Here is a 25573-nt window from a genome sequence, read left to right as displayed (position 1 = left end):
TGTTAGGGCTTGTACTAGGCGTCTTCCGAAGGCCTCCATAGATCCTCACACCGTTTGTTCCAATTGTAGGGGTAAATCCTGTCAATTGGAAGATCGATGTGAGGAATGCATTGGGCTTTCGGAATTCGATTTTAACGAATTCCTTAAAAATGCACGTAGGCTAGAGAAGGATAGAATCAGGAGGAGTTCTTCTCGCTCTGTGGATTTTTCCTCTCCCCATGCCCCTCAACCTTTTCCTTCCCCTGTAGTGGTGACTCCCGACCCTGCTACTAGTGCTCAGCCATCCATGGCGGATATGATGCGTGCCATTCAGGCTCTCGGTGACAGAGTGGAGTCATTGGCTAATGACCGTAATCAGCTTTTGGCAGATGTCAAAGAGCTGAAAGCGAAAGGTGCAGTGGGAAGTGTTAGTGCAAGTGAAGTGAAAAGTATCAGTGTCAGTGTTGCGCATGAGGGTACATCTGTTCGTGCCCGTCGTCCTCCTAGTCCGGGACCTCTTGCAAGCTCCCAAGCCCAGGGGAGAAGCAATGTCGAAGGACCAAAGGGTTCGGCAGGCCTTGATCAGCGTACGGATGTACCCTCAGTGGTTGCGGACGTTTCTCTTAGAGATCGTCCCATCCACATACAGACGAATGAGCCCTATCATTCCTCGTCTGTGGAAGAAGTTTCCAGGAGGAAACGATGGACCAAGGTCTCACGACCTCTTAAGCGTAAGGTCCCTTCCGAGCGAGTCCAACGGCCCAGGTGTAGCCACTGGGTCAGTTCGGACTCGCCGCAGTCTTCCGAAGACTGCACACCTCCCAAGAGAGGTAGAGTGGTTCCACAACAGGCCACTGCTCCGTCTGTTGCTGCTCCAACCACGGTAGACCCTAAGTGGTCCATGCTGCAGACTATGCAGTCTCAGCTTGCTGCGTTCATGCAAGAGTATCATGCTGAGAAGGTTGACACTGCCCCCGTTAGCCTACAACCTGCCGCGGTTGTGCGCTCAGCAGATACTGCGGCTGCCTGCTCCCACACTCCACCTGTGAGAGCTCCACCACCGATGCGCAGTCCTCCCTGCCAGACGCATGTTCTTGCTGCACCATCCGTTGACATGCGCGAGCTACCGCATCAGCAGTGGGAAGGTGCTGTAGAGCTGCCGGGTTCTGACTCTTTGCGGCATGCTCCGCAACCCATGCGGCATGCTCCGCATCCCATACGGCATGCTCCGCAACCCACGGCAGTCCCTCCCACGCACCAGCACTCTGCCTTTGTTGTTGCCAGCTCGCAGACTGACCAGCAGCGGCATGATGTTGGATCCGCAGCAGCTACGCATGCACCCGTGCTGCCGGATTCAGCCGTTCAGCTTTCTGCTCTGCCTTTGCCACTTCCTACTCAGCTTTCGGATGATGGAGTTTCGGATGACGAAGATGCACATGTGGATGAACCTCACTCAGACGTAGAAGAGCCTAAGTCTACACCTCCCTCCTTAGACTTTCGTAAAGTCCTTGCCTTGTTCAGGGATTTGTATCCAGAACAGTTTGTGTCTGCAACCCCTCGCTCTCCTCCCTCCGAGTTTGCTCTGGGCATGCAGTCTGCTGCTCCTGCCTTCACCAAGCTTGTCCTCGCACGCTCTTCCAAGAGAGCTTTGAGGGTTATGGGAGAGTGGTTGCAGACCAAGAAGCAACTGGGAAAGATTGCTTTCATCTTTCCCCCTACCAAGCTTGCTTCCAAGTCTAGCGTCTGGTATGCCACGGGAGAGCAACCCGGCTTGGGGGTTCCTGCCTCTGCCCAGGGCGACTTTTCAAGTCTGGTTGACTCTCCCCGCAGGCTGGCTATGAGACGATCGAAGATTTGCTGGTCCTTTTCTGACATGGATCATCTGTTGAAGGGAGTCTTTCGTGCTTTTGAGATCTTCAACTTCCTCGATTGGTGTTTGGGAGCGTTAAGCAGGAAGACTTCCCCTTCGGATAAGGACTCTGCCATGCTGATCATGTCTTGCATGGACAAAGCCATTCGGGATGGGTCTGGTGAACTTGCGGCTTCTTATACGTCAGGAGTGCTTAAGAAAAGAGAACATCTTTGCTCCTTCTTGTCGTCTGGTATCACTCCTTGCCAGAAGTCAGAGTTGTTGTTTGCTCCTCTCTCCAAATGTCTGTTTCCGGAGGAGCTGATCAAGGGGATGGCTGCCTCACTGGTCCAGAAGGATACCCATGATCTGATGGCTTCTTCTGCACGTAAGACTAAAGCTTTACCTTCCGTGCCTAGACCTTTCCGTCCTGCAGCAGTAGACACACCAGCTACTAGGTTCATCCCGCCCTTTCGTGGCAGAACCTCCAGCAGAGGAGGTACCCGTGCCGACAGTTACCGTGGCAAATCCAAGAAGGGTTCCAAGTCCGCAAAAGGCAGGATCTGACTGCCTTCCTCTCCAGACAGCAGTGGGAGCCAGGCTCAAGTTCTTCTGGCGAGCTTGGGAGAGCAGAGGTGCAGACGCTCAGTCTGTGAAGTGGCTAAAGGAGGGGTACAGAATTCCGTTCTGCCGCAGTCCCCCTCTAGCTACATCTCCCATCAACCTCTCTCCCAACTACAAGGAGAAGGACAAGAGGCTAGCGTTGCAACAAGAGGTGTCGCTCTTGCTACAAAAGGGAGCGGTAGTCATAGTCCGGGACCATCAATCCCCGGGCTTCTAAAACCGTCTCTTCCTGGTAGCGAAGAAGACAGGAGGTTGGAGACCGGTGCTGGACGTCAGTGCTCTCAATGCTTTTGTCACCAAGCAGACGTTCACGATGGAGACGACGAAGTCGGTCCTAGCAGCGGTCAGGAAGGAGGACTGGATGGTCTCGTTAGACCTGAAAGACGCGTACTTTCACGTCCCCATCCATCCAGACTCCCAACCTTTCCTCAGGTTCGTCTTTGGAAAGGTCGTGTACCAATTCCAAGCCCTGTGCTTTGGCCTAAGCACGGCACCTCTTGTGTTTACCAGACTGATGAGGAATATTGCCAAATTCCTTCACTTGGCAGACATCAGAGCCTCCCTCTATTTGGACGACTGGCTTTTAAGAGCTCCGTCAAGTCGTCGCTGTCTGGAGAATCTCAGATGGACTTTGGATCTGACCAAGGAATTGGGCCTCCTGGTCAATATAGAGAAGTCCCAACTCGTCCCATCCCAGACCATTGTCTATCTAGGTATGGAGATTCAGAGTCGAGCTTTTCGGGCTTTTCCGTCGGCCCCAAGGATCAATCAAGCCCTAGAATGCATCCAGAGCATGCTGAGAAGGAACCGATGTTCAGTCAGGCAGTGGATGAGTCTAACAGGGACACTTTCATCGCTGGCCCAGTTCATCGAGTTAGGGAGACTCCACCTCCGCCCCCTTCAGTATCATCTAGCTGCTCACTGGGAAAAGGACATGACGCTAGAGGCGGTCTCAGTTCCTGTTTCCGAAGAGATGAGGTCTACACTGACGTGGTGGAAGAACAGCATTCTTCTCAAGGAAGGTCTACCATTGGCTGTTCAGACCCCCGACCACCGTCTCTTCTCGGACGCATCGGACACGGGCTGGGGTGCGACACTGGACGGACAGGAATGCTCGGGCACGTGGAATCAGGAGCAAAGGACACTTCACATCAATTGCAAGGAGCTTTTGGCAGTTCATCTGGCCTTGATAAACTTCAAGTCTCTCCAGCTAAGCAAGGTGGTGGAGGTGAACTCCGACAACACCACAGCCTTGGCTTACATCTCCAAGCAAGGAGGGACTCATTCGAGGAAGTTGTTCGAGATCGCAAGGGACCTCCTCATTTGGTCAAGAGATCGAAAGCTTTCGCTGGTAACGAGGTTCATTCAGGGCGATATGAATGTCATGGCAGATCGCCTCAGCCGGAAGGGTCAGGTCATCCCCACAGAGTGGACCCTTCACAAGAATGTTTGCAGCAGACTATGGGCCCTGTGGGGTCAGCCCACCATAGATCTATTCGCTACTTCGATGACCAAGAGGCTCCCGATGTATTGTTCTCCGATTCCAGACCCAGCAGCAGTTCACGTGGATGCCTTTCTGCTGGATTGGTCCCATCTAGACCTGTATGCGTTCCCTCCGTTCAAGATTGTCAACAGGGTACTTCAGAAGTTCGCTTCCCACGAAGGGACACGGTTGACGTTGGTTGCTCCCCTCTGGCCTGCGAGAGAATGGTTCACCGAGGTACTGCAATGGCTAGTGGACGTTCCCAGGACTCTTCCTCTAAGAGTGGACCTTCTGCGTCAGCCTCACATAAAGAAGGTACACCCAAGCCTCCACGCTCTTCGTCTGACTGCCTTCAGACTATCGAAAGACTCTCAAGAGCTAGAGGCTTTTCGAAGGAGGCAGCCAGAGCGATTGCCAGAGCAAGGAGGACATCCACTCTCAGAGTCTATCAGTCAAAATGGGAAGTCTTCCGAAGCTGGTGCAAGGCGAATGCAGTTTCCTCAACCAGTACCTCTATAACACAGATTGCTGACTTTCTGTTACATCTCAGGAATGTAAGATCCCTCTCAGCTCCTACGATCAAGGGTTACAGGAGTATGTTGGCAGCGGTCTTCCGCCACAGAGGCTTGGATCTTTCCACCAACAAAGATCTACAGGACCTTCTTAGGTCTTTTGAGACCTCAAAGGAACGTCGGTTGTCCACTCCAGGCTGGAACCTAGACGTGGTTTTAAGGTTCTTGATGTCATCAAGATTCGAACCGCTTCAATCAGCCTCTTTTAAGGATCTCACATTAAAGACTCTTTTCCTCGTTTGCTTAGCAACAGCTAAAAGAGTCAGTGAGATCCACGCCTTCAGCAGGAACATAGGTTTTACATCTGAAACGGCTACATGTTCCTTGCAGCTCGGTTTTTTGGCTAAATACGAGCTTCCTTCCCGTCCTTGGCCCAAGTCGTTCGAGATCCCAAGCCTGTCCAACTTGGTGGGGAACGAACTAGAGAGAGTACTTTGCCCAGTAAGAGCTCTTAAGTACTATTTAAGACGGACAAAGCCATTACGAGGACAATCAGAAGCTTTATGGTGTGCTATCAAGAAGCCTGCTCTACCGATGTCTTAAGAACGCAGTTTCTTACTACATCAGGCTTCTGATTAGAGAGGCACATTCTCATCTGAAGGAAGAAGACCTTGCTTTGCTGAAGGTAAGGACACATGAAGTAAGAGCTGTCGCTACTTCAGTGGCCTTCAAACAGAACCGTTCTCTGCAGAGTGTTATGGATGCAACCTATTGGAGAAGCAAGTCAGTGTTCGCATCATTCTATCTCAAAGATGTCCAGTCTCTTTATGAGAACTGCTACACCCTGGGACCATTCGTAGCAGCGAGTGCAGTAGTAGGTGAGGGCTCAGCCACTACATTCCCATAATCCCATAACCTTTTTTAATCTTTCTCTTGAAATACTTTTTATTGTTGTTTTTGGGTTGTACGGAAGGCTAAGAAGTCTTCCGCATCCTGGTTGATTTGGCGGGTGGTCAAATTTTTTCTTGAGAAGCGCCTAGATTAGAGGTTGTGATGAGGTCCTTTAGTATGGGTTGCAGCCCTTCATACTTCGGCACCTAGGAGTCGTTCAGCATCCGAAGAGGACCGCTAGGCTCAGTAAGGAAGACGTACTTAAAAAAAGGCAGAGTAATAGTTCAAGTCGACTTCCTTACCAGGTACTTATTTATTTTATGTTTGTTATTTTGAATAACTGATAAAATGAAATACGGGATACTTAGCTTCTAATGTTAACATGTATGCTGGTCTCCACCCACCACCCTGGGTGTGAATCAGCTACATGATCATCGGGTAAGATTAATATTGAAAAATGTTATTTTCATTAGTAAAATAAATTTTTGAATATACTTACCCGATGATCATGAATTTAAGGACCCTCCCTTCCTCCCCATAGAGAACCAGTGGACCGAGGAGAAAATTGAGTTCTTGTTGACAAGAAGTACTTGAGTACCTGCTCACAGATGGCGCTGTTGTGTACACCCCCACCTGTATAGCGATCGCTGGCGTATCCCGACCTTAGATTTCTGTCGGGCAACGGAGTTGACAGCTACATGATCATCGGGTAAGTATATTCAAAAATTTATTTTACTAATGAAAATAACATTTTTGAATATACTTACCCGGTGAATATATAAATTAAATGACCCTCCCTTCCTCCCCAATAGAGACGCAGTGGGACGAGGAGAAAATTGAGTCTTTGTTTACATAAGAGCTGGGTATCTGGTCGACAGATGGCGCTGTTGGGCACACCCGCAACCTGTGTAGCGATCGCTGGCGAGTTTTTTCCGTAGAGTTTGTCTGTCGAGCAACAGAGTTGCAGCTATATATTCACCGGGTAAGTATATTCAAAAATTTATTTTATAATTAAAATATCATATTTCGCAATATAGAGTAATTTCATCAATTTTGGTAATTAATTACAGTATGTTAATAACGCTCTGTTCAGTATATAGCTATTTTCTACAAGGTTTCCTGTAACATTACTAGACCTACTGCCAAGTGTTGAGACATATGCTGGCAGCTGGACTGATGAGGCAGCTTTTCAGTCACATTCTGGATTACAGGACAATCCTCTGGTACATTAGTGTCATCAGTGGCTACCCACTCTTCATTAGGCACACAAGCTTTCACCTCCATCTTATACCCCAGAATCATGTGAGTTGGAGAAGTGTAATTCTGGAGCTTGAGTAGAGGGTTAAAATGCACCTCAGAAAGACACTGAGGTTTAGTCACAGATGAATCATAATAAACTAATAGACAAGTGGGACCAAAATAGACCTATATTTCCAGGTTCAATAACTTGAAGCTGCCAATAGCAACTTCAAAACTGGGATAGTATCAGGAATTTGCAGTGCCTTCATCCAGTACCTGTTAGTCTTGTCCAGCTTGAAGCCTAGTTGAGTGGCATCTTCTAGAACCTCCCTTCAGCTGAGAGTCTGGTGTAACACCTGACCCTTTCACCCAGTAGTTCATGACTTGGTCCAAAGATTCTATGTGAGAATCGGGACCATTTCGGGCCTCCTTATACAGTGCCAGTCCAGTAGACAACTTGGCTGTTGCAGATTCAGTAACAGTCATGCAGTCAGTTAATGCGGGCCAGCTGGATAATCAATCTGGTGCTGTATCCTGATCACCTGGACAGTAATTAATGATAAAGTTAATTTCGGATAAGTCCTTCATTGGCTGTGCTAGATAACTATCCACTGTCTTCATGTCTTGAAGATACATCAGGGGATGGCAATCAGAATGGATCACAAAGAACTGGCCATGGAGGAAAGGTTTTCACTCCCCATTGCAAAGCAACCAACTAACGCTCATTGGTAGAGTAACAGGTCTCGCAGTCAAGGAAGGTCATAGAGTGGTGAGCTATCACTCGACGCTTCCTTGGATGCTCGAAGGACTTCAGGCACAGACAAGCACCAGCACCTTCACCTGAAGCGTCGACAAACAGCTCCATGAATTATAGTCAGGGTACAACGATATGATGGCCTCCTTGATCAGTTCATTCAGGTGCTGAAAGGCACAGTTCATTTCAATGTTCTGGCTCCTTTGGATTTCTGTTCTCCAGTTTTCACAAATAATGGTTCAGCCATCTTTGAGCACATTGGGATAAATTTCCGTTGGAAGTTTACTAGTCCCAGATATTCCCGTAGCTCACGCACAGTGGTAGGTTTAGGGAAGTATTCCACTTTCTGGATGTACTCTGTTAGCTTACATATACCAGAACGTCCAATCAGATGGCCAAGGTATTTAACTTTGGCATGATCCCAAGAACACTTCCCAATTTTTACTTGAGCCTGTGGTTCTGGAGAGAAGCCAATACTCATTCTGTCAGTTTCAGGTGTTCCTTGAAAGAAGCCTCAAGGATCAATGTAGACAATCACCTTAGCTTTCAGACACTCCTGTAATATTTTTATTATTACTAGCCAAGCTACAACTCTAGTTGGAAAAGTAAGATGCTATAAGCCCAAGGGCTCCAACAGGGAAAAATAGCCCAGGGAGGAAAGGAAACAAGGAAATAAATAAACGATATAAGAAGTAATGAAAAATTAAAATAAATATTTTAAAAAACATTAACATTAAAATAGATAATTCATATATAATTATAAAAAGACTTCTTTTAGCCTGTTTAACATAAAAACACTTGCTGCAACCTTTGAAGTTCTACTGATTCAACTAAACGATTAGGAAGATCATTCCACAACTTGGTCACACCTGGAATAAAACTTCTAGAATACTGTGTAGTAGTGAGCCTCATGATGGAGAAAGCCTGCCTATTGGAATTAACTGCCTGCCTAGTATTACGAACAGGATGGAACTGTCCAGGAAGATCTGAATGTAAAGGATGGTCAGAATTATGAAAACTCTTATGCAACATGCATAATGAACTAATTGAACGACGGTGCCAAAGATTAATATCTAGATCAGGAATTGGAAATTTAATTGACAGTAGGTTCCTGTCCAACAAATTAAGATGAGAATCATCTGCTGAAGACCAGAGAGGGGAACAATACTTGAAATAAGGTAGAATGAAAGAATTAAAACACTTCTTCAGAATAGATTGATAACCAAAAATCTTAAAAGACTTTCTCAATAAGTCAATCTTTTGTGCATTTCTCTCCGCGGAACACTGCAGGTGGATTTTTCACTCCAAACGATAAGTATCTGAACTACCAGAATCCAAAGGGCGTAGAGAAAGCAGTACTGTATACTCTTTACTGTCCTCTGCCAACAGTAACTAGTAGTATCCACGAACCAGGTCAAGAATTGTAAAATACTTGACTCCTTGCAGTCTAAATACAGAATCTACTATGTTTGGCTTTGGGAACTTATCAGAGACTGTCACATTATTCAGTCTACGGCAGTCCACACACAACCGCATACTGTAGTCCTTATTGTGGACTGGAACAATGGGCAAAGACCAAGGAGAGATACTGGGCTCAATAATACCCAGTTCATGCAACTCCTTGCATTGTTCCTCGATGGCGTCGGCAAGAGGTTTTGCAAACCGTTGGAGCCTCTGACGAATGGGTGTCTCATCATACTGGAGGATGTGTATTGGTGTGCTTGAGCACTCTTCCCATCATCGTCACCAGTACTGATGATTGGAAGATGACAGCGAAGCATATAACAACTGGTCCTTCTGAGAAGAGTCCACTTTGTCTGAGATATATAGATTTTTTATCTCTTCCAATATGTGTGGTTCAGGTGTCAGGTTGCTATCCCTTCCAATATGTTTGGTTCAGGTGTCTGGTTACCCTCCTGTGCTATCAGGCAAGACAGAGGAGCATCCGCCACTGCCATGCTAAATACATTCCCCAAGAGAGCACCCTTCTTGATCTTGCCAGTTCCTCCAGGTAAACCCTTGACTAAGACTGAAGCTTTGCCATCTTTTAGTTCTAGGATGCCAGGTATTGCTTTAGTTTTGATCAACAGACCAGGATTTATGATGTCGCCATCATAATACATCTCCGGCCAACAGTCTGACAGACAGGCAAGGCACCTAAAAGAGGTGTGAAGCACCTTAAAAAATTCTGCGTTGACAGAAACAAGCAGTAGCTGAATACTAGAAATTCTAATTGAATTGCCCGCATGGACCTCAAGTGCTTAAAGCACTTGCTTGCAATAGGCTCCATGTATTAGGATATAATAATCCCAAAGAAGCTCTCTGGGAGTACCGCCAGCGCTCAGCCAATTCCGAGCCCGTCAAATATCACACCATTTGTCCTCAAGAACTAGTAACCCAGCGCCACATGCTCGGCCTTAGTCCCTGAAGGCACTACATGGAACGCACTCCGGGCGAATGTTATCCCATGCAGTATGAGGGTGAGCAGCACTGTACTTAGGATCTTAGGTCCTGTTTGCCCTAAACCCTTCAGTCTGATGGTGTCGGGCACCGGTACCATCTGTAGCTGGTAATTATGTACTACACTCAATGACAGGAGGTTGACCTCAGCTCCAGAGTCAATGGAACCTCAGACAAGGTCACTGGGACAACCATGAGTGGCACAGGAGTTAACTGCACCAGGTTAACCCTACTAAAGGTTTCCATTACTGTCGTAGTTTCTGCTTTTGTCCTGGATGAGTCGGTAAGAGAATCTCTGGACAGTGTCAGGGTCAGGTTATCACTGGCCAGTCCTGGAAGAGTCATTGGATGCTCAATGACCTTTTCAGGTTGTGGTATAACTTGAGAGATTGAGATTTCTGAAGCTGCCACAGGAATACTAGGAGCATGCTTCCTAGCACTCGCCCTCCTTCAATGTAGCCCCATCTTATACACCGAAGGTTTGTTGTTTAACATCCTATAGTACACCTTGGTACCACAGGACTTCCTGGTCTTGAACTTCTTACTCTTCCTCCCAATTGTCCAAGAAAAAGCACTAGATTCACTCCTGATTCGGCTCTCCCTGTTTCTGGTCGCAGCAAATTAGAATGACGGGGTTGGATTAGCCCTAACAGGCACTGCCCTCCATCTAGAAGGAGTATGGACATTTGTGCCTTCCTTCCTAGGACTGCAGGTAGTGGCCATCATCTGGACAAGGGACCTATACTGTACTAAGGGGTGTCTGTTGCTCACACAGTGCGACATGGTGGCTAGCTGAACCACAGTGTAACCACAAGTTGAGGCATCTGTAGCACTCATTCAATGAGTGTCCTGTTTTCTGGCACCAAGTGTAATACCTCTTCTGGAACCGACGAGACCTATCTGGAGTACGCAATATTGGCAGGCGCACTTCCACAGGTGTAGGCTTCGGGATAGGTCAAGGTGGTGTGCAATGGTGGGCCCATGCAGGAACAGGTGAACAATTGGGTGCAGCCATGGCAACCCTGTTGGTATACTAGCCATGCCATGACTGGCCCATACGACTAATGGCCAATTCCTCTGGCTTCTGGCTCTGCTGGCGAGTTGCCTCATCGAGGACACCCAGCAGGTGCTGGACATCCTGCCATGTTGCCTGATGACTGGCAGAAACTTTGATGGTAGCCAAGGATTGCTCTAGCCAACTCGCCTTTTTATTGGGAACAGTTTTGAGGAGCTTTCACCTCGGCTTCTTTCTGTCTAGGTTACGCCTAGTGTATGCCGACTTATACAAGAAAGCCAACTGTACTGCATAAGTTTTTAATAGTTTGCTCTCCCAGGCGTCGCTGCTGAATCGGGCGTTCCTCCCACCTCCTACCTGAATATCCTTCATATTCAGGTAGGGGGCCTCAGACCCCCTATAGACTGAGAATGCTTGCTTAACCTCTCCCTTCAGGTACTGTCCAAGTTCAACGGTCCAATGACCTGAGCTTCCTAATGTATACCTTCTAGCATAGTAGGCCTTGAAATCCTTAAGGAATAGAGCAGAATTTTGGCCCGTTTCTATCTGGAAGATCCTAGGCTTAGGGCTCTTCCAAAAGTCAAGGGCCCTGACCAGGTCAGAAAGATGGTGGTCAGAGGATCATGGCATCCTTAGTAGAGGTACAGTTAGCTGAGCTGATACTGGAGCAGGAGCTGTAAGTGTTGCCAGAGGTATCACTGCCGGAATCTTCTTCGCTGATCGATCTGTGTCAAAGTTGGCATTACTGGTATGGCCAGTCTGTTGTTAAACTTGGCCAGGCATCTCCGTTTGGGCATGGCCCCCGTCATGACAGCATTAGCCTCATCCATAGTTGCTGGAATCTCTTCTGGTCTGCTGGACTCTGTCTGGTCAGCCAAGAACTGATTCCCTTGTCCACATATAGTGGTCTCTAGTAGGCTAAACGGGTTGGTTGTAGGAAGAGGTGGGGAGACAAGAGGCCCAGTCCAAGCAGGAGATTCCTAGAAACTTGGTACAGATGGGAGTACTTTTGTGAATTCAGGAGGAGGCTGGAGACCTCCAATCACCAGAACCTCTCCAGTTACAGGAATTGCTAGATCATTGACATTTGGCCAAGCTGGGGACGTAGAAGTACTGGTGGTCACCGGGGTTGTAACCCTAGTGGCAATGTGACATGCTGGTGAAGGTCCAACGTTCTCTCGGGCCGCCAGCTGGAGCTTCAGGGATCTTAGCCTCCTAGTTAGTACAGTGGCAATGTGTTCGCCTAGCATTTTGCATGTTATCAGATTGATCCCCGCCAGGGACCGTGAGTTGAGCTGTTTACTGGGGCACCACAGTGGGGGTGTTGGGCTTGCCCAGCTGACGTTCAATTGCGCATCTATTCTGATGAAATTGGAACTGAAACCAGTAATCATACTTTGGACCAGGTCACTAACAATTGAGGTGAGGCTCTCCAGTCCCGTTTAAGACTCCTCTTGGTTTTTTGACTCTTGGCCGAAGACAATGCCATGTCTAATGGTTAGGTGGTTCCGAGTGTGGGTGCCAAAAACTATGTTTGTTCTGTAACTGAAATACAAACCACACTATTTAATATGGGTTATTACTTCGGCAGAGCTGAACGACGAGCCACTAGATTAAAACAAGGGTTTACTACCCCATCACTAGTTACCGGGGGGTAGGGAGGGGTAGCTTGCTACCCCCCCCCCTCACACACACCGGTGAATACTGTACTTCACTTTACTTTTGGCTCGGGCGGAGAACAGACCTGTCTGCTCTCTCCCTCGCTTTGACTGCCATTAATCTGTTTTGCTTTTTCTTTCTCAGAGTGTGTGTGAAGTTGGCCTCTATCATCATGCGTACGTGTCCTGGTTTACCTGACCGCCCTTGTGGGGCCTTTATGTCGGCGGTAGACACGGACCCTCACACCTTGTGTCCTCATTGTAGGGGCCAACGGTGTGAAAAGGGTAATGTATGCGGTGAGTGTAGGGAGTGGTCTACCTCCCAGTGGGAGAGGTTTGCCCGGTGCCGGAAGAAGAAGTCCAAAAGGGATATTTCTCCTTCAAAGGCGTCTTTGAAGAGAAAATCCCAAGGCCTCTTCTTCTGTTGCCCCAACCTCCTCCGAAGCTCCCACTCGATCGGTCTCTTCCGAGAGACCGTCGAAGGGGAGCGTAGACCGTTGTTCTGTTGACCGTTCCCGGGGTGCGGGAGAGGTAGTTGCCTCCCATAGCGAGGCAGCTGCCCCTCCTCCCTCGGAGGAGGATATTGATTTCCCTGACCCTCCTCCGTCACGTCGCCCCAGAGCAGATGATGTCAGGGGCATAGCTACGTCCCTGGCCTTCAAAAAGAACTATTCATTGACGCAGGTCCTACAAGCTGGGGTGTGGAAGCGTCAGACGACCTTCACAGCGCACTACCTGCAAGACGTGACACACAGGAGACTTGATACGTTCTCTATCGGCCTTGTGGTGGCTGTACAACAGCTGGTCTAACCTCAAGCTCCTTAATGGACAGGTAGCAGAAGGTTGAGGGCATTGTTACCCAGTTTTAGTCTGCATGAATGAAAAGGTTTGTCTGGCCCTTATTCTTTTCTTCATCCTCTCCTCCTTTGGAGAAAGCAGCATCCTGGGTTCTCTGCACAGCTGACCTTAAACCAATACAGGTAAACCATGCTCCCTTGTGTTCCTAGTATTAAGATTAATACTGTCACGTCCCCATACCCTGACAAGGTGGTATTGGGAGAGTCCTAGCCGAGATTTCCATCTGAAGAACTCCAGGTCAACTTCCTAGGACAAGTCACTCTTCTCACCTTCACACACAGCTTATGTAGGCTGCAGCAGTTCCACAGCAATGTTAGCGAGGTGCAGGGACTCCCTATTTCCTGAGTACTGTACTTACACACTCAAATATGGTGTCCCCAGGCAAAGCCAAAGCCAGTAGGGCAGGGACTTACCACCCTTCCTAAGGGGTGAGTCACCCATATTAAATAGCGTGGTTTGTATTTCAGTTACGGAACAAATGACAAATTCGTAAATAATTTGTATTTTTCCTAACTATACAAACCTTAGCTATTTAATCAAACTTGCCTGCCAGCCCTATCCCCCGTGAAGTCCTACCTCTAAGCAAAGTGAAGTATTCACCGGTGTGTGTGAGGGGGGGTAGCAAGCTACCCCTCCCCCCCCCCCCCCGCTAACTAGCGGTGGGGTAGTAAACCCTCGTTAAAAATCTAATGGCTCGTCATTCAGCTCCGCCGAAGTAATAACCCATATTAAATAGCTAAGGTTTGTATAGTTAGGAAAAATACAAATTATCTACGAATTTGTCATTTTTGCAGTCTTTACAAATGTGATAAGATTCAACATTAAACATGCTAAATCTAGGCTGCAATGCCTGTAGGCAACATACATTATTCACAGGCTGTAAACCCCAAACCTCCAGTTGTATTCAATTCAAGGGCAGAAAGCATTGAAGCTACGACCAAAAGAGGAAGGATAGTTGATGAAATATGCACTTCTTTTGCTTAGATATGTGTAACAATTACCGTGGTGTAATTGGTGTTGTACAGAAAGAAGGACATTGATAACCATTTAGAACTTTTTTTAGGTGATAAGTTGTGGGCACATTATAAGCTGTAATACGGATGGACCCATTTAGATGGCTACTCCACAAATGGTATAAAATTTGTAACAAGAGACCCAAATGAAAACTGGGTTATCCTGTATAAATTGGCATTTGGGATCTTCAGTTGAACTGATTAAGAGAGAAATATAGACAGTTCTAAGTTTGGTTCCAGGATGATAGGATATGTTAACAAATACTGTCCGATTGGCAGGGAGCGACATACGATGTCACGAGTAGTTGCTTGACCTAATTCATTTAGGGAACTCTGTAAGGAACAAGTATTAAGAGCTTTTTACATTATTTTTTGCAACTGCTATGTTCTGTGCTCTTTATGATTAATAATTTGGCTCACAGTCTTTTCACCTACACCAATTACACGGTAAAAGTAATAAAGTTAGAATTGTATCTATGGAACAAGTTGTTTTGAAAAGGGGGAGTGAGTGAGTGTATGTGTGTGTGTGTGTGTGTGTGTGTGTGTGTGTGTGTAGTTAATACTGGTAAATGATAATGACTTTATAATTTTTTTGTTTCCTTTTCTTGTGTTTATACTTCATTGTCTCTGCTCAGTAGATATGTTCTCTCATTTGTGATTTTACAGGCACTCAAATAATATTTGTTCCGTAACCGAAATACAAACCACGCTATTTACAAAGGGTTTTACTTTTAGCGCAGCTGAAATGACGAGCCAATAGTTTTTTAACGAGGGTTAATTACCCCCGCGCTAGTTAGCGGGGGGTGGGGAAGGGTAGCTTGCTACCCCTCCCCCCTCCACACACCGGTGACTTGCTTCACTTCACTTTTGGCTCGGCGGTGATCAGACGTGTCTGTTCATCGCCTTCGTGACAGCCTTTAATTTTCTTCTTTTTCTTTTCAGCTTGTGTGATTGGTTGGAAGTTGACCTTCAGTTATTTTCTTTTATTTAATATGCGGACATGCCCTGGAGTTGCCGGCCGTCCTTGTGGGACGTTCATGTCGGACGTGATTACGGATCCTCACACCCTCTGCCCTCAATGTCGGGGCCGACGGTGCGACCAGGATAACATGTGCCGTGAGTGCAGGGAGTGGTCTGCCTCCCAGTGGGAGAGGTTTGGCCGTCGGCGTAAGAAGAAGTCCAAGAGAGACCGTTCTCCTCCGGGGTTAGCCTTGAAGGAGGAAGGTTCTCGGGACTCTTCTTCCGCCGCCCAAACCTCCTCTGAAGCTCCCCCTCGTCCGCCTCCTAAGGAGAGTCGTCCGAGTGGGAGCGCAGGCCCTTGTTCTGTTTCCCTACCTTCGGTGGGGGGAGAGGGCGTCGCCTCCCATAGCGAGGCGGTTCCCCCTCCTCCTCCGGGGGAGGTTATTGATAATAATGCCTTATCCAGTGATGATCTTTTACAGATTTGGTCGTCCCTGGGGCTTAAGGGCTTGCCCTCCAGGGTCGCTCTTATTGACCTTGTCTCGTTGGGGGCCGCTGTTAAACAGTCGCCGATGGTAGCGGAGGTAGACCCTCTGTCTATTGTCGACGTCGTGGTGACAGAGGCCTCCGACGTGGCTGGGCCTTCCGACGCAGGTGCTGTTGCTGGTGATGGTGCTCTAGGCTCTCCTCCTCCTTCCGTGCATCCTTCGAAGGGGGAAGTGAGTCCTTCGGTCTCGACTGCTGCCCAGCTTCCTTCTGAGGGAAGTGTTTTGAAGGAGACTCCCCTTCGGAGGACCGATGGTCCCGACGATCTCCCCCGAGGCCGCCTCCGCCGTAAGGCTCACCGCCCTCTACGCCACAAGGGCCTCCCTTCCCCTTACAGGGGGACTAAGAGGCGCCTTTTTGGGTCTTCGTCCTCCGGGGGGGACTCTCCTCGTCAGCCTCAACCGCCCTCCTTGAACCTCTCTGCAGACCGCTCACCATCTCCTGCCGGATCTTCGCCTTCTGGAGAACTCGTCACCCGACGGGCAACGGTCCCTTCGGGGCTAAGGGATTCTTCCCTTACGCGAGCAGGGCCAGCGCACAAGCGCTCTCCTGCTCGCCAGCGATCTCCTGCTCGCCAGCGATCTCCTGCTCGCCAGCGATCTCCTGCTCGCCAGCGATCTCCTGCTCGCCAGCGTTCTCCTGCTCGTCGACGATCTCCTGCTCGCCAAGACTCTCCTGCTCGCCGACGCTCACCTGCTCGTCGGCTCTCTCCTGATGTTCGCCCCCCTCGCCAGCGCTCTCCTGCTCGTCAGCTCTCTTCCGAGCGTCAGCGCTCATTTGAGGACCATCGCCCTGCGGTCTCTGACCACCCTTTAGTTCCTGCTGAACTCCCTGCTCACCATCCACCTGGTCCTGTGGCTACGCAACATCGTGCTGCGCGTGTGTCAGAAACACATGTTCGCCAACGCGCCAGCGATCTTCCCGTTCCTGCTCGTGAACGCGCCGCACCACCTGTCCTCTCACAGGACACGCGTCGACCTTCTGCTCGCCAGCGATCACCAGCTCGCCAGCGATCACCAGTTCGCCAGAGATCACCTACACATGCTGCCCGCCATCGCACGACCCTGCATGATCGCCCGCTTACGCATGCTGCTCCTCATCGCACTACCCTGAACGATCGCCCTCCTGCGGATGCTGATCACCATCGCACCCTTTCACGCGATCATTCACCTGCACATGCTGCTCGCCATCGCACAACCCTGCACGATCGCCTGCTTACGCATGCTGCTCCTCATCGCACAACCCTGAACGATCGCCTTCCTGCGGATGCTGATCACCATCGCACCCTTTCACGCGATCATTCACCTGCGCATGCTGCTCGCCATCGCACAACCCTGCACGATCGCCCGCTTACGCATGCTGCTCCTCATCGCACAACCCTGAACGATCGCCCTCCTGCGGATGCTGATCACCATCGCACCCTTTCACGCGATCATTCACCTGCGCATGCTGCTCGCCATCGCACAACCCTGCACGATCGCCCGCTTACGCATGCTGCTCCTCATCGCACAACCCTGAACGACCGCCCTCTTGCGGATGCTGATCACCATCGCACCCTATCACGCGATCATTCACCTACACATGCTGCTCGCCATCGCTTACCATCACGCGGTCATTATCGCCAGCGATCTTCTTCACCTACGCGGCAGCACGATCCCTCGCCGTTGCGCCATCGCTTGCGTTCGTCGCCTCGGACACGTGTTCATTTACCTGCTCACCCTCACGCCCACTCGCCTGTGCGCCCGCGCGACCGCTCGCCTGCGCGCCCGCGCGACCGCTCGCCTGTGCGCCCGCGCGACCGCTCGCCTGTGCGCCCGCGCGATCACCCGCGCAACCATTCGCCTTTGCGCGACCGTTCACCCTCGCGCGACCATAGTTCGCGGCGAATTCCACAGCCGGTGGTAGCAGCAGGGACGCGTGCTCCTAGACGGCACTCGGGATCACCTCCATCCAAGCACAGGTTGGTATTGCAGGACGAGGACAGGTCATTACAGCATTCTTCCCCACCTTCTTTTCAGGCAGGTACCGTCGTGTCCACTCCAAAGGATCGCCCGATCCCTTTCACCTTAGCGAGGATTTCGGACTCTGTGTCCTTTGAGCAGCAGACTTGGTTTGGTCCGCTGGCACGGGCGTTAGTGAGGGTTATGAAACCAGCACTCGCCGGCCAGGGTAACAAACCAGCGGCTGTCTCTCCTACGCTGAAGAGAAAGAGAGGAGTGGACTTCGTGGTGACTTCCCCCAGGGCGAAGTTGGTTCCCAAGAGGTCGGTCTCGAGGGTCCCCTCTCCTGCACGAGTACTCTCTCCTTCTCCCGTGGACGAGGCCTTTCCGTCCTCAGGTGAGTCCAGTGGGGCGGTAGTCTTCCCCTCGGCACCAGGGGGGGAGACTTCGCTTCAGGCAGGAGAATCGTCTCGTGAGGAAGGGGCCCCTCGAACCTCGTTGTTGGGATCCTGTATCCCTCCTAGGAGGGAACCCAAGGATTCCAAGACCATCCCTAAATCCTCTGCAAGGATTCGACAGGAACCCACGACTACCCAGGGGAATGTCCACGTATCACCCCAGGAAGAGATTCCTGGGGCAGGAGACTTAGCTGCCAGCCCGCAGGGAGGAGAACAGCAAGAGTCCGAACATGCCTTCTGGCAGGTCCTAAGCCTGATAAGGCAACTTAACAGTCTTACGGATCCAGTCATCCCCCCCCGTGAAGGCAAAGACACGATTCTGGATGAAGTGTTTGACGTTCGGAAGGCCCCTAAGACCAGTGCAGCTCTGCCCTGGTCTCGGGGGCTGAAGAGTGCCAGAGCTAGGGCCAATGCTCAGCTCGCACTTCTTGCCTCCTCCAGTCGTTCCACTGCCGGGAACAAACTCATCCCTCCTCCTCGCCTTCAGCAGAGGAGGTATTTCGAGATCCTGGGTGAGCACAACCTCGCTCTTCCTCTCCATCACTCTGTGGAGGAGCTGGCGAAGGGAGTTCCCTTGGAGAAACTCTCTGCCCGGCAGGTGTCGTTCTCGGCGGCAGAGATCCTTAACCACGAGAAGGTCGCTAAGTGTGCCATGCAGGCCACTTCGTGGCTGGACTTCTGGTTAGGATCTCTGGGCATCCTATTGCGATCGGAGGACTTGTCCAAGGAGACCAATAGGAAGGCCCTAGAGACCTTCTTGCTCTCGGGCACCCGCTCCATCGAGTTTTTGGCGCACCAGGTTACCACCCTGTGGGCCAACTCGGTGTTGAAGCGTCGCGATGCTGTGTCCGAGAGATTCCATCCGAAGGTCCCCGCCGTAGATGTGTGTAGGCTCCGACATGCCTCCCTCCTGGGGGAGAGCCTGTTTGAGCCTCAAGACTTGGAGCGAACGGCTGAGAGGTGGAGGAAATCCAGCACGGACTCCCTCCTCCACAGGGCCCTTACAACTCGGCCCTATAAGCCTCCAGCCCCGCCACAACAGCAGCAACAGCCTCGTAAGGCTCCCAAACAGGCACCGGCAGCTAAGAAAGTGGTGTCTAAGCCCCAGCCCTTTCCAGCCAAGGTCAAGAGGGGCGGTAAGTCCTCCAGGGGAGGCAAGACTTCTAGGGGTGGCGGCCGCGGCCGCAAGCCCTAGGGGTGGCAGTCCCCCTGCGTGTCCACCTGTGGGGGGATGCCTTCAGCGTTGCGTCCGCAGGTGGCAACATCTCGGGGCCGATGCTTGGACGGTCTCAGTGATCGGCCAAGGTTATCGCGTCCCGTTCACGTCATCTCAACCTCCCCTGACAGCGAATCCAGTGTCGTTGAGCTCCTATGCCATGGGATCGGCAAAGGGGCTGGCCCTTCAGGCCGAAGTCGAGACCATGTTCGAGAAGGGTGCTCTCCAGGAGGTCGTGGACGGCTCTCCAGGCTTCTTCAGTCGACTCTTTCTTGTAAAGAAGGCTACTGGAGGCTGGAGACCCGTCATCGATCTCTCGGCTCTGAACAGGTTTGTCAAACAAACCCGGTTCAGCATGGAGACAGCAGACACGGTCAGACTTGCGGTGAGACCACAAGACTTCATGTGTACACTGGATCTAAAGGATGCGTACTTCCAGATCCCAATCCATCCGTCTTCCAGGAAGTACCTGAGATTTTGCCTAGACAACAAGATCTACCAGTTCAAGGTGCTGTGTTTCGGTCTCTCCACAGCTCCTCAGGTGTTCACCAGAGTGTTCACCCTGATTTCGACTTGGGCGCACAGGAACGGCATTCGTCTCCTTCGTTACCTAGACGATTGGCTGATCCTAGCAGACTCGGAGTCGACCCTTCTTCGACACCGAGACAGGCTTCTAGATCTTTGCCAGGATCTGGGGATCGTGGTAAACCTCGAGAAGTCCTCTCTGCAGCCGTCCCAACGACTGGTTTATCTAGGCATGCTAATAGACACCAATCTCCACAAAGCCTTTCCATCAGACGACCGGATAGCAAGGCTGAGGAGGGTGGCGGAACCTTTCCTCAGGCGAAAAGAACTCCCCGCCCAATCGTGGTTGCGTCTCTTGGGCCACCTATCCTCCCTGGCCCGTCTGGTTCCAAACAGCCGCCTCAGGATGAGATCCCTTCAATGGCGGCTCAAGTCCCGGTGGAATCAAGGATCCGATTCCCCGGACACTCTGATCCCAATGGGGTCTCTGGAACAGACGGACTTGCGGTGGTGGCTGGCCGACGAGATCCTGCGAAAGGGAGTGAGTCTTCTCGTCCTCCCCCCGGAATTTACTCTGTTTTCGGACGCGTCAAAAGAAGGGTGGGGGGCGCACGTTCTGAACCAGAGGGCCTCAGGCCTTTGGTCAGAATCAGAAAAGTGCCTACACATCAACCTGCTAGAATTGAAGGCCGTCTTTCTGGCCCTTCAACAGTTCCAACGGTTCCTGGCGGGTCACTCCGTGGTGGTGATGAGCGACAACACCACGGTAGTGGCTTATATCAACAAGCAGGGAGGCACTTTTTCGCAACAGCTATCCCATCTTGCAGTAGAGACTCTGAGGTGGACCGAAACCCACTCGATAGCACTATCAGCTCGCTTCATTCCTGGCAAGAGGAATGTGCTCGCCGACAGTCTGAGCAGGGCTTCGCAGATAGTGAGTACCGAGTGGTCTTTGGATCCTCAGATAGCCAACAAAGTCCTGACTTTGTGGGGTTCCCCGACGGTGGACTTGTTCGCGACAGCCTTGAACTTCAAGCTGCCCCTGTACTGCTCACCAGTCCCGGACCCCAAGGCACTCTGGCAAGATGCTTTCCAGCTACGGTGGGACAACATCGACGTGTACGCCTTCCCACCATTCTGTCTGATGAGAAGGGTGCTCAACAGGACCAGACTATCGGTCAACTGTTCCATGACTCTAGTAGCTCCGCTATGGCATCACGCGGAATGGTTTCCGTACCTTCTGCAACTCCTGACGGAACTCCCAAGGGAGCTTCCTCCACGACATGAGCTTCTCAGACAACCCCACTCCGGTGTCCCTCACAGGGCCGTAGCCTCGCTTCGGCTTCACGCCTGGAGACTATCCAGCGTCTCCTCGCGGAGAGAGGCTTTTCGCAACAGGTTGCGGAGAGAATGTCTCGGCACCTGCGAAGGTCCTCTGAGGGAGTCTACCAAGCGAAGTGGAGAGTCTTTTGTGGTTGGTGTCGTGGAAGGGGTATCTCTCCACTCGATGCCACTATTCCAGCAATAGCGGACTTCCTTGTGTATCTGCGAGAAGAAATGCGCCTTTCTGTCTCGGCAGTGAAAGGCTATCGCTCAGCCTTAAGATTGGCCTTCAGATTGAAGGGCGTGGATATTTCTTCATCGCTAGAACTCTCTTTACTCATACGTAGCTATGAGCTTACCTGCCCCCAGTCGGAAGTGAAACCCCCTCCTTGGAACGTGGTTCGAGTTCTCAGGTCTCTCAAGAGACCTCCCTTCGAGCCATTACGCCAGGCCTCCGATCGCCACCTGTCTTGGAAGACGGCTTTCCTACTCGCCTTGGCCTCGGCCAAGCGAGTTAGTGAACTTCATGGTCTCTTGTACGACATCGCCCATTCAAGGGGATGGGGGGAGGTAACGTTCAGGTTCGTCCCTGAGTTTGTGGCCAAGACTCAGAATCCTGGAGTGCCGGATCCTCGGTTCGACTCTTTCAGGATCGCGAGTCTCCGTTCTGTAACAAACGACCCAGACCAGCTGCTACTATGCCCAGTGAGGTGTCTGAGGTACTACTTGAAGAGAACGGCTGCAGTCCGTCCTCATGTGCGAGCTTTGTTTGTGAGCACAGGCAGGACAAAGAGGAGGGTCACAAGGAACACCATCTCTGCTTGGATTCGAAGGGTTATCCACCATGCCCTGAATCCTGACCCTCCTCCGTCACGTCGCCCTCGGGCCCACGATGTCAGGGGTATTGCTACATCCCTGGCCTTCAAGAGAAACTTCTCTGTGACGCAGGTACTTCAAGCGGGGGTCTGGAAGCGTCAAACGACCTTCACAGCCCACTACCTGCAAGACGTGACCCACAGGAGCCTCGATACGTTCTCTATCGGCCCTGTGGTGGCTGCACAACAGCTGGTCTAACCTCAGGCTCCTTTTTGGACAAGTAGCAGTAGGTTGAGGGCGTTGTTACCCGGTCTTAGTCTGTGTGAATGAAAGAGTATGTCTGACCCTTACTTCTTTCTTCATTCTCCCCTCTCTTGGGGAAGCAGCATCCTGGTCCTCGCATAGCTGACCTCGACCTCTGCAGGTAACCCATGCTTCTTTGTGCTCCTAGTATTAAGCTTAATACTGTTGGGTCTCCCATACCCTGACGAGGTGGTATGGGGAACGTCCTATCCTAGAATTCCTATCTGAAGGTCTCAAGGTCAACTTCATAGGACGAGTCACACTCTCCTCCTCACACTACTTATGTAGGCCACTCGTTCCTAGCGATGCTAGGAACCTGTGAGGTACAGGGGCTCCCTCTCTCTAGTGCTGCTCACTAAGGGATCGAGCCCCCGGGCAAGCCGAAGTCAGTAAGGCTGGGGACTTTCCACCCTTCCTAAGGGGTAAGTCACCCTTTGTAAATAGCGTGGTTTGTATTTCGGTTACGGAACAAATGACAAATTCGAAGATAATTTGTATTTTTCCTAACCATACAAACCTTAGCTATTTACACATATGTGCCCGCCATCCCTGACCCCCAAGTCAAGTCCTACCTCTAAGTGAAGTGAAGCAAGTCACCGGTGTGTGGAGGGGGGAGGGGTAGCAAGCTACCCTTCCCCACCCCCCGCTAACTAGCGCGGGGGTAATTAACCCTCGTTAAAAAACTATTGGCTCGTCATTTCAGCTGCGCTAAAAGTAAAACCCTTTGTAAATAGCTAAGGTTTGTATGGTTAGGAAAAATACAAATTATCTTCGAATTTGTCATTTTTTTACGAATATATTGGTTTTGTTAGACTTGTAAAAAATATGCAGTACAGTAATATAAAAACTTACCTTTTTATGCTGTGATGGTAGGGATTTAGTAGAAGTATGTTTGTGATTATGCCCAGTACACACTTTACTGACTTATTCTTTTTCTTTTTCAGAAAAAGATGGTTCTATCCTTATATTCTTTCCACTGTGTTTCCAGACATGTCTTCTTCCCTATTAGATCCTTATCGTTAATCTTGAAGAATTTAAGGGATGAGAAAGACTCCAAAATTTCTTTTCACAAAAATGCAAATGATAATAAGCATAACTCTGTTACACAAATGGGGAACCAGTGTTTGAGGAGAATTTCAAGAAATAAACTTATGAAAGAAAAGATGCCTTTTTTATCATACCAGGCATGCAGATATCTTCGCGATAAATCCAAAAGACATTCATTTCAGCTTAGTTGTAGGAAGTTGATGTCAGTAGGAAAGGCAAGATTTCAAAATTATTCATTAAACGCAATCCACTTTGATAAAGAAACACAAGTTCGATCTTATACAACTAAAAGTGTCGGTGAGACATTAACAGAATGGGAAAACAAACTGAGAGCTGCATCAGTTCCAGAGCCAAGGTTATCAGCTGAACACATCATTGCTCACATCCTTGATGTTCCCAGGGTAAGTGTAGTTGATTGTATATGTCTTATTTTTTACATCTTGTTCACTTTATGTATATTTTACATAAGATACTATTAAATAATTGAAGAACAAAGAAATACTTTAATTAGTGAGTCAAAGTTCAGTGAAAGTGAGACTTCTCTGCTTCAGTCAGGGAAGGGAAGGTCGTTTGTAGTAATGCATGAGTGGTTCATTGCACACAGTAATTTTCACTTTTTTTTTTTACTTTTGTAACATTTGTTTTAACAAATATATGCTACAGTAATTTAATTTCAGTGAATATGTATATACAGTAAGGTAATTGCATTCATGTGACTGTTCACAATTTTAAATTTCATTTAATGTATACTGTATTTGTATAACAACTATGTGGTAAATGGTTTATCTTTGTTATGTATTTTGCAGCTTATTTTTATCTTGTCATAAACATTTATTTAGTTACCATGGTTAAAGGTAAATGCTTCAAAAACCGGACTTGAAGAGAAAAGATATGAGAGCAAAAGGGATTTAAAACAAAACTAAAACATAGAGATATTAAAATACTGTATTCACATCTATCAGATGTATTTTTAGTTATAGAGAATTGTAAAATAGAGAGAGAGAGAGAGAGAGAGAGAGAGAGAGAGAGAGAGAGAGAGAGCGAGCGAGCGTGCGTGCGTGCGTGCGTGCGTGCGTGCGTGCGTGCGTGCGTGCGTGCGTGCGTGCGTGTGTGTGCTTTGGTACATTCTAATAACCAACTACTCTCATGAAACCAATTTGTTCCTGCACTAACAAACCTTACACTATTTATAGGGATTACCTTTCAGCTTAGCTGGAAGGTTAGCTATTAAGACTTTAATGCATGGTGGCATCCCTACCCAACCACTATTAGTGGGTAGGGTAAGGGATGGCTGGGGGTACCCAGCCACCTACATCTACTCGCACATCGATGAACTACGCCACTTTTTTTCTTTTGGCTGGTAGAGTTCGGACGTGTCCGCTCTCTCCTCCTTAAGGCTTGGCCATAAGATTGTTGCTTTACACTGAATTCTTTTTCTTTTTCAGGTGTGACTGGTCTCTTGGCGCTCCCATACGTACTTGCCCTGATCCTGAAGGGCGCTCCTGCATCATCTTCATGTCGTTGGTCGAAACTGACCCTCATTCTCTGTGCTCGACCTGCAGGCGTAGGGAGTGGCCAATCTCCCAGTGGGAGAAGTTTGGGCGATGTAGGAAGAAGAAGTCCAAAAGAGATCTCTCGCCCCCAGGGTCTTCCTCTGGGGCGAAGAGTCCTCGGACCTCCTCTTCCCGCACTCCTAGACCTCGTTCCAAAGTTCCTCCTCTCCTGTCCTCCTGCAAGGGGCGATCGAGGCAGGCATGGCTGTCCCTGGGAGTGACTGAAACCCTTTCTAAAGAAGCTTTACTTCAGCTTCTTCAGCGTGGCATGCGGAGAGGTCCTTTACCTGCGCCCGTGGTTGCCTTTACTACTGACGCGTTAGCTCCTTGTGAGGCCCAACTCTGACCCTCTCCTGGCCCTTCCACGCTGTCTCGCGGTCCTTGCTCCCACTCACCCATCCGACGGCCTTCTGCCGATGACGAGTCCTCTCGCCATATTTGGATGTCGTCATCCCTTAATGATTCACAAAATCCTTATTCTTCCCCACAGGCAACATTCCAGGCCTTGTGACCGATGCTCACCTGCTATGGATCTTCAATTTACGAGTGAT

The 25573-nt window shown here is 49.8% G+C and overlaps 2 protein-coding genes across 7 annotated transcripts in view; both read left to right on the top strand.

Moving 5' to 3' along the window:
* Dip-C (dipeptidase C) overlaps positions 1–25573 on the top strand; it is a 935347-nt gene that overhangs the window by 720583 nt on the left and 189191 nt on the right. The gene's annotated exons all lie outside the window — the stretch shown is intronic.
* LOC137654593 (MTRF1L release factor glutamine methyltransferase-like) overlaps positions 1–25573 on the top strand; it is a 193108-nt gene that overhangs the window by 9078 nt on the left and 158457 nt on the right. For all 5 annotated transcript variants that reach the window (XM_068388367.1, XM_068388364.1, XM_068388365.1 and 2 more), the window contains exon 2: positions 23367–23870. In XM_068388367.1, coding sequence (XP_068244468.1) covers positions 23373–23870 — 498 coding nt within the window. In that variant the 5' untranslated portion in view covers positions 23367–23372. The remainder of the gene's footprint in view (positions 1–23366; positions 23871–25573) is intronic.

The sequence above is a fragment of the Palaemon carinicauda genome, chromosome 15, assembly GCF_036898095.1.
Source record: "Palaemon carinicauda isolate YSFRI2023 chromosome 15, ASM3689809v2, whole genome shotgun sequence".
Lineage (NCBI taxonomy): Eukaryota > Metazoa > Arthropoda > Malacostraca > Decapoda > Palaemonidae > Palaemon > Palaemon carinicauda.
This window is presented reverse-complemented; position numbering and strand designations above follow the sequence as displayed.